Below are 13,802 nucleotides of genomic sequence, written 5' to 3'. Positions count from 1 at the left end.
ACCCCGCCAGCCCTGCCCCAAGGCCTGAGGACAAGGCACTGTGCCTCACATACACAGAAACAAAAGCCCCCCCCCCCACTTTTCCAGGCCTCAGTCTTTGCTTTTCTTCCCACCCCATTTCCTTCCCAACTTTGTGGAACAAAGGGTGGATTCTCCTCCCCTAGGCAACCGGCCACCTTCTCCCTGCTGCTTTACCCCTTTCTGAGTGTCCAGCTGTTTGAGTGACCCAATTCCTCCCTTTCTGGGCAGTCAGAGTCTAAGGCTGTCAAGGTTATCCCATTCTCAAAGCAGAGGTGGAACGGAAGGCAAAGATGGGTCCAAGGAGGAGGTACCAACCAGGGAACACAAAGGAGACAGATCTCTTACTTCTCAGCTTTTAATATTCAAATACTCAGGAAAGTAGTCAGTGGAAAACCCCATCCTATCTCTGAATCACCCATTTTGGGGGAAGAGGGTCAGGAAGCCTGAGCAGAAACAATTTCAGGGAGGGTATTGAGTTTTGGAAAGCTTCCTAGCAGCAGGAAGAGAGGACGGAGGACCAGCCATTCTTGCAGCAGCCCAGCTGGAAGCCTCAGACACATAAAATGAAGGAGACGCGCCCAGCAGGCATTCCCAGGATGGCTAGGGTTGCCCTGATCCTTTAAACCCAACTTGGCAGAAGCCTGGAGTCTCTGTAATACAACTTCCACCTCGATAAGATCCAGTCATGCCAATACCTGTATGGGAAAGAGTACCACTTCTGCCAGGTGATTATCCCCAGCCCAATGAACAAGAAAATGGCACAAGCACGGAATCGACACTTGAAGAAGGGCAAAGGGCAGGTGCAGATGGTGGACACGCAGATGAGCATGATGGTGGTAAAAGTGAGAAGTAAGGTCATGAACTTAGCTAGGACGACTTGGGTGTGGCTTCTGGACTTCTTTGTTAACTCTAGTTGGGCTGCTTGCTGCTGGGCCTCCAGCTTGGAAATTCGATGCTGGAAGGTCCCCATCACCTCCTGAGGATGACAAAAGCACGTGTGCACACACACACACACACACACACGTGTCAGAAGATCCTCCTTGAAGAAGTTATATACATACATGCTACTGAGTTCTTAGCCCTCAATGAACACTTAGAGTATCCTTATAATGGCTCAGTTATAGTCACTTCTAGTGAAGCATGCCTGCTGCCTCTAGGTTAGGAGGTGGTGGACAACAGGCACAAAGTGAGGTATATGCTGGAAGACATGACCAATGTGTTCTTTCCTGCAAAGAAGGATTCTATTAGGGGTGGGGGAGTCACTGGGAAATGAAGGAAGTAAAAGGATGAGCATCAATCATTGAATCCAGTTGAATTGCACATTTTCTTTAAGAGGGAAGAGACCAGAGGGAATGCAGGGAAGTACAAGAGAAATGATGACTATAGTGGGGCTTCACTCCCGGCTCTCTGCCCAGGTGCCCAGGTGCCCAGGTGTATGCCTTGGGTGGTGCTTCCTGTAGTGAGGAACCCAGCTCTTCTCACCCTTGTGAGCAAGGGGGCGCCCTGCCAATCCAGCAAGGATTTAGGGCCAAAGCCATGTAGGGGACAGAGGGCCAGCTTTGCAACCTGGAGACTTGCCTCTGACTATTGGTTATGTGACTGAACAAATCATTCAACCTCTCAATGCTCTTAGCAATTGTGAGAGATTGTAGATTACAGACGGAGCTGTATTTTTTAAATTTAAATTTAATTTTTATTTTCAGTCCCAAATTCTCTTTCCCTCCAACCCTCCTCCACCCACTGAGAAAGCAAGAAATATGATACCCATTCCACTTATATAGTCATGCAAAACATATTTCTGCATTAGCCATGTTCTGAGAAAAAAGCAAGAAAAATAAAGGAAAAACCTGCTTCAATCTGTACTCCGAGTTCATCATCTCTCTTTCTAGAAGTGGAAGCATTTTTTTTTCGTAGTGAGCCCTTTGGAATTGCCCTGGATCATTGTTTTGATCAGAGTAGCTAAGTCTTTCACAGCTGATTTTCCTTACAATACTGTTGTCTTCGTATTAAGTGTTCTCCTAATTGTATTAACGGTTCACCAGGAGAACAATTCCATCAGAATCATATGCCACACCCTGTTTAGCTATTCCCCAATTTTTAACTCTTTGCCACCACAGCAAGAGCCACTAGAAAGATTTTTTTGTTCATATTTGTCTTTTTATGGAGCTTTATTGTTAAAGGGAACTTATCTACACCAAGAATTCCCTACATGGTTGAAATCAAAGGTCTGTACCAGAACAGCAGGGGTTAGGAATTTAATCTGCGGGCTTGGAACAGTCTGAAACTAACTGATTATAAGGGATCAAGGTCCCTTGGCCTTGTGAATGTAGTGAGCATTCCTAAATACCCCCGTGGAAGTGCCAATGGAGAAGGGGATTGGTGACATGGGGGAGAGGGGAAGTAAAAGGCAGCCATCAGTATACCAAGGTAGCTAATATGTAATTCTCAAGTTCCTGTTTCCTTTGCCCTTGAAAAGACTTCTGGCTGTGGGTTTGGGGGTGTAAACTGGAGAGGAGGGGCAAGGCAGAGCTGTGTGCTCTGTTTACATTGCTGGCGAGGAATGCAATCAGCGACCGTTCTGAATGATGTTCACAAATACCAAGGTAGATAGTGAGAGCACTCAGGCCCAGGCCCAGGTCCAGGCCCCAGAGTGAAGATGCAGCTGCCCATCAGGGCTCTGAGAGTCAGTGGTGCTAGTATGAGTCAGATCCGGGGCAAAGCCAGTCTCTGGGGCGCCAGTCTGTGTAGTGTTATGAAAGCAGGATCAGCTGATGGGCGGACAAAGCCCCTCCCTTACAGGAGTTCTTTTTCTGGGCTGATTAAGGCCATTGACCCTTGAAGAGGTGCCAGATCCATCACTCCTGCACATGATCCTTTCACACCCTCCACACCCCCATCCCCAGAAGGAAGTTTAGAAGTTTTCCATTTTGGGAAAAGGTCAGGAGAATGGGTGGGAAAAGTAACTGAGCCGAGCACTTCACAGGGTAATAACTCTTAACAAGCATCTCATTCATGTTCTTTGTACAATAAGACTGCTTGTGAAATGATACGAAATACAGGGAGTAAGCAGGACTGAAGGGGACTGACCAAGTGCGGGGGTGAGGGGCTAGGGGGGTGCAGAACCACAGGGAGAGCCAGAGCTAATATTTCATAATTTGCATATATCTAATAGATATTTTCTTTTCCTTTCTCTCTCCCCTTCCCTCTTTTTTCCTCTTCCTCCTCCTCCTCTTCTCCCTCTTCCCCCTCTTTTTTTGCTCCTCTCTCTCTCCTTCCATACACACACACACACACACACACACACACACACACACACACACACACACTTCATATATATGTCTATCTGTGTTTCTTGACTATCTTTTCACAAACCCTGAGATCTGTATTGAATCTGGTCCAGAGTTTATGCAGGGAGAAGTCTAAGAGTTTTTAGGGTAAGCGCCCCCTGGTGAGAAATAAGGATAATGCGGTCTTTGGGAAAGTCAGTACATTAATAATGGCTGAGCTAACCAACCACTTGGCTGGTGGCCTGAGGTAGTGCCACCTGGTGTCCAAATTATATCCTACATTCCCTACCTGGTAAATGAACTGATCACCCACTTTTCTGTAGGACTACCAAGTGTTACACCTAGCCCACAACTGCTATCACAATAACAGAATGAATATTAACCCATTAAACTAAAGTGGGTCTAATGGAAAAGAGGAAGCATACCAAAGTTTGAGGCCTTGCCGACTCTGGAATAAACACTGGCCTTCTTACACTGTAACAGGACTTGAGGAAGGCCTCAGCTCTGGCCCCTGGGGAAGAACTGATGGGAATCACCCTGAACAGCTGGAATTGCCACCTGCATCAATGGAGAGATTACTCATAGGGGGGGGGGTGTCCAGACCCTTTGGAGTATTAGAATATTTGGGCTGGCTTTAGAACCTGTGCATTAGAACAATGCCTGGATTGGGTAGTCAATCTTTGAATTTGGTCATTGTACTCCATTCTCCTAGAAATGAATGCCACAACATGCATTTCTCTCCTTCTCCTTTTGGGAGAAAAGCTTCCCCCCTTCACCTTCTATCATGCCCCAAAGGTCTCACCCATATCTCCTTGGCTCTCTCATAGGACAGATAGACCATCTTCTCTTCAGTGCAGGCCAAGTTCTGTTTGATATGGGAAATCTCACCCAGGTGCCCCTGCATGTGGTCATTGGCCTGTTCTTGAATTACCTTTTGCCTTGTGTATGAAAAAGAAAGTTAACACCACATCAGGAAACAGTGTTCACTTCTCCAAGCCCTGGAAAATACTTGGGGTCCTTTTCCCCTTCCCTTCTTTCCTTTAATGCTCAACTAAAACCATACCTCCTTCTAAAATGCCTCCTGAGACCCATTTCAACCAGCATCCATTTCCCCACACAAAACAAAGAAGAACTTTAAAGCCGGAAAGGCCCTTAGAGGCCATTCGGTCCAAGCCACTTGTTTTTACACGGGAAGAAACAAAAGCCACAGAGAGCTTTAAGTGACTTGTCCAAAGTCACAAACGTAGTCAAGATTTGAACCCAGCTCCTCAAATTCCAAATCCAGCATCCCCCCCCCCTGCCATCACACCAGTGGGGAAAATTCTTTCCCCATTTTTGATAAAATAAAATTTCAAAAGATTCTTGGAGTCAGAGGACCAGTGAACTGCTAATTTCATGAACGCCTGATACTCATTCTGGTTTTTAGATGCCATGGTTCAGAGGTTAAAATGTCCTCTGTCCAAGGTGGGAAGGGGAAAATCATTGAGCTTCTGCTCAATGATCACCCCTCACCTGGAATCCCCCTCCTATTTGTTCACATGACCAGCTTTCAAGATGCAGCTCATCCTACATCCTTTACGAAATACCTCTGCCTTTCATTATCCCAGCCCCCACTGATCTCTGTTATCCCTGAAATCCAATCCCTCTTGGAGTCTAAACCAACCTCATGAGCATTCAGTTCTATTAAGCCTTCTAGATTCCATGTTGTAGGTTCAACAATCACTTCGTTCCTTCCTTCGTTTGTTCTTTTTTTTTTTTTTTCAGTGAGGCAATTGGGGTTAAGTGACTTGCCCAGGGTCACACAGCTAGTAAGTGTTTAAGTGTCTAAGGCTGGATTTGAACTCAGGTCCTCCTGACTCCAGGACCGGTGCTCTATCCACTGCACCACCTAGCTGCCCCCGTTTTGTTTTTTTTTATAAACCTTTAATCCTAGATCTCACCCCAATTACCTCATCAACTTTTTGAAGGCAAGAACTTAAGATTCTCAGGATTTAGCACAGAACTGAGAATATATGACCAGAGCATTTAAATCTGTAGAGACTTAGAGGCCATCTAGTCTTACTTCCCCTTTTACAGAGGAGGAAACTGAGGCCCAAAGAGGGAAGTGAATTGCTCAAGGCCACACAGCTCATAAATAGAAATTCTGAGATTCTAATCCTGCTCTTCTGACTCCAAGTCCTGGTATCTTCCATTAGAGAAGGGTGCTCAACAAAGACACTAGTTGACTGATTTTTCACAGCTCCTTAACTGGAGTGAATCCCTTTTGTTGTCTAACCCGGAAAAGAGACTACAATGGTGGGCTTTTTTGGTCCAGGCAGGACAGAGAAGGAATGAAATCCTCTTGAGGCATCAGTTGCATACTATACTTCAGAGGTGAAACTAGGGTGAGATGAACAGAGCTTTTCTCCAGGCCACTGAATTTAGAAGGTACAAATAGCATGTGCAATCCTTCAGCATCCAGAAACTAGTTGAGCACATGGTTAGAAAGTCTAATTAGTAAAAAAGGAAGCTACCAGATGATAAGTAGGTTGTGTGGCAGATAGAGCACTGGGTCTAAAGTCAGGAAGACCTGAATTCAAACCCAGCCCCAGACACTAGCTCTGTGACCTTGGGTAAGTCACTTGACTTCATTTAATCTCTTTGCCTCAGTTTTCTCACCTGTAAAATGGGGATAATAATAACATCTACCTTCCAGGGTTGTCGTGAAGATGAAATGAAACATTTGTAAAGTGCTTTGCAAATCTTAAAGTACTACATAAATGTTAGCTATTATTATTATTATTATTACTATTCTACTACCACTATTATTATTCTAATGTTATTGGTTTTTGCTTGTTTTTTTTTGTGTGTGTGTGAGGCAGTTGGGATTAAGTGACTTGCCCAGGGTCACACAGATAGTAAGTGTCAAGGGTCTGAAGCTGGATTTGAACTCAGGTCCTTCTGAATCCAGGGTCGGTGCTCTATCCTCTGCACCACCTAGCTGCCCCTCTAATGTTATTGTTATTCAAATTCCTCTATGCCTTCTTATCCCTACTCAACTGAGGACAGTTTGACCAAGGCTCAAGCAATCCTAGTTATGGCTCTGCCATGTTGGTCGGGTGCAAATTTTAAAAAGAAAGAATTTTTATCTCAATGCTTCCCAGGGTTGGCAGCCTGTGGGTTTGCTTACAAAGTAGTATCCTTCAGTATATTTCAAAGTTTGTAGGAGAAAATCCTCAGCTGTTTGGGAAGGCATAACAAGCCTTTCACTGGGAGTTGTGGGTCCTGGGTTCTAGTTCTGAATTTGTCACTGACTAGGTTGGGGCTAATTTCTGAGCCTTTCTGGAGCTTTTCATTGCATCTCTCTGGGACTCAGCTTCCCTATATGTGAGTGAAGAGGATTGGACTTGATGAATTCCAAAGGGCTTTCTTGAGCTAAGGGCTCGACTTTCTAAGTCATGTCTTGGGTCCCTACCAGCTCTGCCATTTCATGAGTTTGTGTCTGGCTGACTGATGGACCATAAAAGAAAACAACCTTTCCTTTTGCTAAAGTCATGAGCAGGTGAAGGCAAAGGTCCTGGTCTTACCTGTATTTTTCCTCCTGAAGAGATTCAATAATCAGCTGCAGGTCAGTCAGGTACTTCTCCTTCAGGGCTTCATAAGAAACCTCAAATCTGCTATGGGATTTTTTTATATCCTCCAGCTCTTCCTTCATCTTCAGGAAGAGCAGGCCCTGTTGCCGGCCCAGGGTGTCTTTCTTTTCCAGCATGAAGGCGGCAGCTAGCCCATCTTCCTCGATGGTATCCAATGAATTTCTGAATTGGGATTCCTCTGCTCTGAGCCTCGGGTGCTCCATCCGAGAGGCCTTGTCAGCAGGCTCCTGGCTCTTGTTGGCCTTCTCCTCCTTTAGTGATGAGCTCTTGGATCTGTTACCCTCTTCCATTTCCTGGAGCTGTTGGTGATACTGACGGAGCTTGCGTTCGATGTGGGCAATAGTGGCAGAAGAGCGTTGATTCACCTTCTCAAATGCTTGTCTAATGTGAGTGGCCTGGTGCCGGTCAGCTTTTGACACCAGTTTGAGGTAGCCTACTGTGTTCTCATCCCGGCTGGTTTTCTCCACTTTCAGCTGCTCTGACAAGTATAGGATGCGATGTTTGATGCTATCCTGGAGACTCCGGCTAGTTTCATTGACTGATTGGCTGGGGTTGCCACTGGGGCCCTCACCATTGGTAGAAGAGGATCTGTCTTGGCTGACAGGGCCATTGGGAGGGTGTGGGAGACTATGACTCTTCATATGTTTTGCCTGCATCAGGAGAACAGAAATCACAAAGTTGGGAATACTGTAACCAGTGCATGTGGGGAGATTCAGGGACATTTTATCAGCTAGGTGGCGCAGTGACTAGAGTGCTGGGCTGGGGGTTAAGAAGGCCTGAGATCAGGGGCAGCTAGGTAGCACAGTGGATAGAACACTGGCCCTGGAGTCAGGAGGACCTGAGTTCAAATCCAGCCTTAGACACTTAACACTTACTAGCTATGTGACCCTGGGCAAGTCACTTAATCCCAATTGCCTCACCAAAAATGAAAAAAAAAAGAAGGCCTAAGATCAATTTCCACTTCAGATACTTGTTAACTACATGATCCTGGGCAAGTCACTTGACTTGGTGAGAAAGAGCTAAGTTGGCAAGTGTAAGCTAAAGGCTAGCTAGATTCCCAATTAAGAGTGACCAGGAGGGGCAGCTAGATGGTGCAGTGGATAGAGCACTGGTCCTGGAGTCAGGAGTACCTGAGTTCAAATCCGACCTCAGACACTTAACACTTACTATCTGTGTGACCCTGGGCAAGTCACTTAACCCCAATTGCCTCACTAAAAAAAAAAAAAAGAGTGACCAGGGTGACAGCTTTCCTTCTGAATCAGACTTAGACCCCATATACAACCAGTATTTGAGGGGACAAATAGATATAATTTTAGTTTAAAACCCCTTTTTCAGATAGTCAAAGGAAGGAGTCAGCATCAGGCCTACCTCAGTCTCCTCATGGGGATCACAATAGGACTTAGTTCTAAAGGTTGTGAAGATCAAACGAAATAATAATTGGGACGGGCTTTATAAGCATTTAAGTGTTAATAAGTATTAATAATAATAATTAATACTAATACATATTAGCTATAGCTATTGAATTCATATATTCAAGAGAAAGCCAAGGCAAATTTGGGAAGGTAGCCAAGTTATCTTCAACACCCTCTCATATCCTCCTATAGCTGCATGGGGCTCCTTGCTCCAGATCAACAAGATGCGCCCCTGGGATGGTTCTATTTCTTCATCTATAAAGTGAGGGCACTTGGATTTGGGGGAGGTGGCGTGGTATAATGGCAAAGGAGTATTGGATTTGGAGTCAGGGGGTCTGGTTTGGAAATTTGATTTTGCCATGTACTCCCTAGATAATGTGGTTACAACCTTTCTAGGCCTCAGTTTCCTCCTCTTTAAAATATGGAGCTTGGACAAGATGACTTTTGAGGTCCCTCTGCTCTGGGCATCACATTTTAGGAAGAACAGACAAAGTAGAACGGGTCTAGAAGTCAACCAGGATGAGGAGCCACCTAGAGACCATGCCATTTGAAGGGATGAGGGGTTAGCCCAAGAGAAGACTCACATGGGCATGAGGGACTAGATTTAAGCTACGCAGCCTCCAGGGGAGAACTGGGAGCAAAAGTGATAGTGGTGGTGGTGGTGGTGGTGAGGAGTTGAAGAGAGGAAGATTTTGTTTCTATGAAAAGAAAGGCTTTCTAACAGTCAAAACTAGCCAAATATAGAATGGGTGGCCATGACAGTATTCCCATGTGAGATACATATATTGGTGTGAGATATCTGTAGCCACATGGATATAGAGGTATAGACATGGTCACACATTTAGTCAGTGATGCAGGATCTATACCCAGGTTGTCTTCTTCTTCTTCTTCTTCTTCTTCTTCTTCTTCTTCTTCTTCTTCTTCTTCTTCTTCTCCTCCTTCTTCTTCTTCTTCTTCTTCTTCTTCTTCTTCTTCTTCTTCTTCTTCTCCTTCTTCTCCTTCTTCTTCTTCTTCTTCTTCTTCTCCTTCTTCTTCTCCTTCTTCTTCTTCTTCTTCTTCTTCTTCTTCTTCTTCTTCTTCTTCTTCTTCTTCTCCTTCTCCTTCTCCTTCTCCTTCTCCTTCTCCTTCTCCTTCTTCTTCTTCTTCTTCTTCTTCTTCTTCTTCTCCTTCTCCTTCTCCTTCTCCTTCTTCTTCTTCTTCTTCTTCTTCTTCTTCTTCTTCTTCTCCTTCTTCTTCTTCTTCTTCTTCTTCTTCTTCTTCTTCTTCTCCTTCTCCTTCTCCTTCTCCTTCTCCTTCTCCTTCTCCTTCTCCTTCTCCTTCTCCTCCTCCTCCTCCTCCTCCTCCTCCTCCTCCTCCTTCTCCTCCTTCTCCTCCTCCTTCTTCTCCTTCTCCTCCTCCTCCTTCTTCTCCTTCTCCTCCTCCTCCTCCTTCTTCTTCTGCAGGGCAATGAGGGTTAAGTGACTTGCCCAGGGTCACGCAGCTAGTAAGTGTCAAGTGTCTGAGGCCAGATTTGAACTCAGGGCTGGTGCTTTATGCACTGCACCACCTAGCTTCCCCTAGAGGTATAGATATGGCGCTATGATCTGGCTCCCCTCTCCAAGTGAGACTGCAATTTCCTTCTAGAGGGGAACAGAAGAAAGGCCATGACTCCTTCCTTTAACTATTTTCGAAGAGGGGTATTGGGCTAAAATGATATCTATCAGGGGGCAGCTAGGTGGCACAGTGGATAAAACACTGGCCCTGGATTCAGGAGGATCTGAGTTCAAATCCGGCCTCAGACACTTGACACTTACTAGCTGTGTGACCTTGGGCAAGTCACTTAACCCTCAGTGCCCTGCCAAAAAAAAAAAACCCAAAAATAAAATGATATCTATCTGTCCCCTCAAATATTGGTAGTATAGGGCTCTAAGTCTGGTTCAACAGGAAGGCTGTTGGCCTGGTCAATTTTTTGTTTTGTTTTGTTAAGTGACTTGCCCAGGGTCACACAGCTAGTAAGTGTCAAATGTCTGAGGCTAGATTTGAACTCAGATCCTCCTGAATCCAGGGTCGGTGCTTTATCCACTGTACTACATAGCTACAACTGGTCAATCTTTTTTTTTTTTTTTGCAGGGCAATGAAGGTTAAGTGACTTGCCCAGGGTCACCAGCTAGTCAAGTGTCTGAGACCAGATTTGAACTCAGGTCTTCCTGAATCCAGGGCCAATACTCTATCCACTGCACCACCTAGCTGCCCCCAGCTGGTCAGTCTTAAGGGGGGAAGCTAGCCTTTAGCTTATACTTGTCAGCTTAGCTCTTTGTCGCCAAATGCTGGTTCCACAAAAGACCATCACAAATAGCAAATAGTAAGTAAATAGGTTTATCCAAGCAAATAGAGAAGTTATGTAGATTGAACTATATAAAGGAATATATGAAGAGTGAATGGGCTCTTTATTTTTAAATTTAAAAACATTTTCCCCAGAGTGAATCTCCTTATCTATCACAAGCTGGAAGTACAGGGGTTACTCGAGGGCCTGGTCCCACTACTGATCAACATGGGAACTTTGACATGTTCTGCTTATGACCTGGGCTGTTTCATTTCTCCTTAGGTAACCTGGTGGCCTCCCACTCCTTGGAACTCACCATAGTAATGATGAATTAACACAGCCTACTGTTTCTCAGGACTCTGGAGCTCAAGAGATTTTCTAGGCTTAGCATCCCCGGTGGCTGGGATTACAGATGTATACCACCTTGGGATGGTGAAAGTGAGATAAAATTTCAGCTCCAAACAAGAGGGAGGACTTGATCTCATTCAAGGAAGTCCATTTTGCAGTCTCTAGGGAGGCAAGCTGAAAATCAGGGAAATGTTGAGCTGGCTTCCCCTACATGTCTTCAGCTTCTCTCTCCACACGTCTCTCCCAAAGAGTCTCTAGAATCACCATGTCTCTTCCCCAAGATGATTTGGCACCAACTCCACCCCTTATATAGGTATTCATTGTCATATCTCAGGCAACATTCTCTTCTGTGATCCAGAGTCATGTCTCCTTCCACATATATAGCGGCATGGAAAACACCCCAGGCTAGGTTGCATTCCTCCCCTGGGCTGAAATGTTTTGTAGTCCCTTGAAAAAACCAGCTGATGCAAGCTTGAAACCTGTAACTATATAGCATAAACACAAGCATGAGCACTTTAAAACAACAAGGACAATTTTCCCGGCACCCCAGGTAACCAAACTGGTATACCATCGAAAACAAAAGAAAACAAATATGCATTAGCAGTCCATATAATAGACATGACACTATACTAAGCATCACCTGACAGAGTAATATAGTGAGATGTTACATACAGGACCTAGAACATTCACAAATTAAGAATACATGCCTATCCATGGTACAGAGAAATTAATAAAAAACCCCAACAAAGCAAAGCATAGCTAACAAAACAAAGCTAGCTAGCTGCAATGATAACATTACCAATAGGCCTAAATAAAAATACAACTTAACTAAAAAGTACTGATGAATACACAAAACAATTATACAACATTGCTACGGTGTGAACATAACGTGAAACAAAGACACATGCACTTAACAGCAAAATATGAATGAGTATACTCAAACATCTTACACTTAACATGTGTAACAATACACATATGTAATTATACGCAAGGTATGTGGCACATAGGGAATGCTGCATTGTTGCCTGGGTAAGTATATAACTATTTCTTCAGGTACACTTATAATATCATAAGTTAGTCTGATGGATCTAGTTCCTTTGATTGTGATTTACCTGATTTAGTAAATGGTATGGACTGACCAGCAATCATATGGTAGACTTTTCTACATTTAGGCTGACAGCAGGGGTAGGTTGGCTCTCGGTATGTTCATTCTCTGTTGTATCTGGGCCCTGGAAGTCTCTATGGTACCAGTTCTATTGAAGAAAAGACTTGCCTCTTGGTCTAATTCTTCTGCTCCATGTTTTGTTGTTTAGTCATTACTGACTAAATATGTACATTTGGGGTTTTCTTTGCAAAGATATTGGTATGGTTTGCCATTTCCTTCTCAAGCTCATTTTACAGATGAAGAAACTGAGGCAAACAGGGTTAAGCGACAGGCCCAGGGTCATACAGCTTGTAAGCATCTGAGGCCAGATTTGAACTCAGGTCTTCCTGACTCCAGGACCAGTCCTTTATCCATTGTGCCACCTGGCTGTCCCATCTGCCCCATCTAGTACACACAGTCTCTCCCTCCCTTGAATCATCACTCTCGGTGCTCATATCTAGGTCGGAAAGTCTCTGTACAACAAATGGATGCTTTCTTTTGCTCAACATTTGCTGAGTTGAGTATCCATCCGTCTCCCCACCTGTTCATTAGACAGTTCAACTAACTCTCAAATGAGCAATAACTGTTTGTGTTGACTGTTCTTTATAGGACTCCTTCCATTTCCTGGTGCTATTTTGCAAAAAGGCAAGTTTCCAGGTCTCTCAGCAGCCTTGTATGAGCTAGCTTTCCATCAGTCAGCTTCCTTGTGAGTCCCTTGAATGCCAAGGTTTCTCAACAGAAACCTTGTGGAGTTTCTTGTGGAGAGACTTGACAACATATGCTAGCATACTGTCTTTTATTTCTGCCACAGCTTCTTAGCTGAAGTTGTGGCTGGTTGGTAGACCTCTTATATTCTCTGTTCAATGAAAGATGCACTAACTGTGAGTAGCATCACCTTCTTCATCTGGGAGTACCAAAAACACAAGCCAATAGGTAGGTATGGTTCTTATGAGCATGGTGGAAAGCCTGGAGCATGATTCCTGGTGGAGTTCTATGCATGTATTAGAAATAGCACACATTGACTCCACTGAGATTTTTGTTCTGTTTAACTATGTACAGTCGAACCATTCAGATCGGAGTCTTTTTATGGATGGTAAGGAATAGTTTTGTTTTTGCTTTTGTTTTGTTTTTTTGGTGGGGCAATGAGGGTTAAGTGACTTGCCCAGGGTCACACAGCTAGCAAATGGCAATTGTCTGAGGTCATATTTGAACTCAGGTCCTCCTGAATCCAGGGCCAGTGCTTTCTCCACTACGCCACCTAGCTGCCCCCTAAGGAATAGTTTTTGATACAGTTCAAAGCAAACATTTCCTCAAGTAGCTTGCTCTCAAAGTCTCTGCTTTGGTCAGAGTGGATACTGTCAAAAATACTGTCCCCAAAATAAAGAATACTAAAGGTGCTGTGGGGAAATATGCACATTAATGTACTGTTGGTGGAGCTATTTTAGAAAGCAATTTGGAACTCTGTCTAAAAAAAAAAAGCTATTGAACTCTTTGACCCAATGATATCACTACTATACCCTGAAGAAATCAAAGAAAGAAGAAAAGATCCCATATGTTAGAAAAATATCTCTAGCAACCCTTTTGTGGTGGCAAAGAATTAGAAACTGAAGGGTTGTCCATGAACTGGGGAATGGCTCAGCAAGTTATGGCATATCA

General features: G+C 44.3%; 1 protein-coding gene across 1 annotated transcript; it reads right to left on the bottom strand.

Moving 5' to 3' along the window:
- Positions 1–40: 40 nt before the first annotated feature.
- On the bottom strand, positions 41–7,662 carry TEX28 (testis expressed 28). Its single transcript, XM_043974621.1, has 3 exons — positions 6,875–7,662; positions 4,111–4,246; positions 41–997 (listed from the first exon to the last, which is right to left on the bottom strand). The coding sequence occupies exons 1-3, from the start codon at positions 7,660–7,662 to the stop codon at positions 641–643; spliced, it is 1,281 nt and encodes a 426-aa protein (XP_043830556.1). The 3' UTR covers positions 41–640.
- Between the last annotated feature and the right edge of the window lie 6,140 nt (positions 7,663–13,802).

This window comes from Dromiciops gliroides, chromosome X, assembly GCF_019393635.1.
Source record: "Dromiciops gliroides isolate mDroGli1 chromosome X, mDroGli1.pri, whole genome shotgun sequence".
In the NCBI taxonomy this organism is placed as follows: Eukaryota; Metazoa; Chordata; class Mammalia; order Microbiotheria; family Microbiotheriidae; genus Dromiciops; species Dromiciops gliroides.
The sequence above is the reverse complement of the archived record's forward strand: the minus strand, read 5'-3'. Positions and strand labels throughout refer to the sequence as shown.

Excerpts from the sequence above, each read along its gene's own strand:
- TEX28 (XM_043974621.1), bottom strand. The coding sequence starts at position 7,662 with ATGTCCCTGAATCTCCCCACATGCACTGGTTACAGTATTCCCAACTTT. Across the intron at positions 4,247-6,874 it reads CTTCAGGAGGAAAAATACAG|GCAAAAGGTAATTCAAGAAC; the intron begins GTAAGACCAGGA and ends TTCATACACAAG. Across the intron at positions 998-4,110 it reads AGAGAGCCAAGGAGATATGG|GAGGTGATGGGGACCTTCCA; the intron begins GTGAGACCTTTG and ends TGTCATCCTCAG.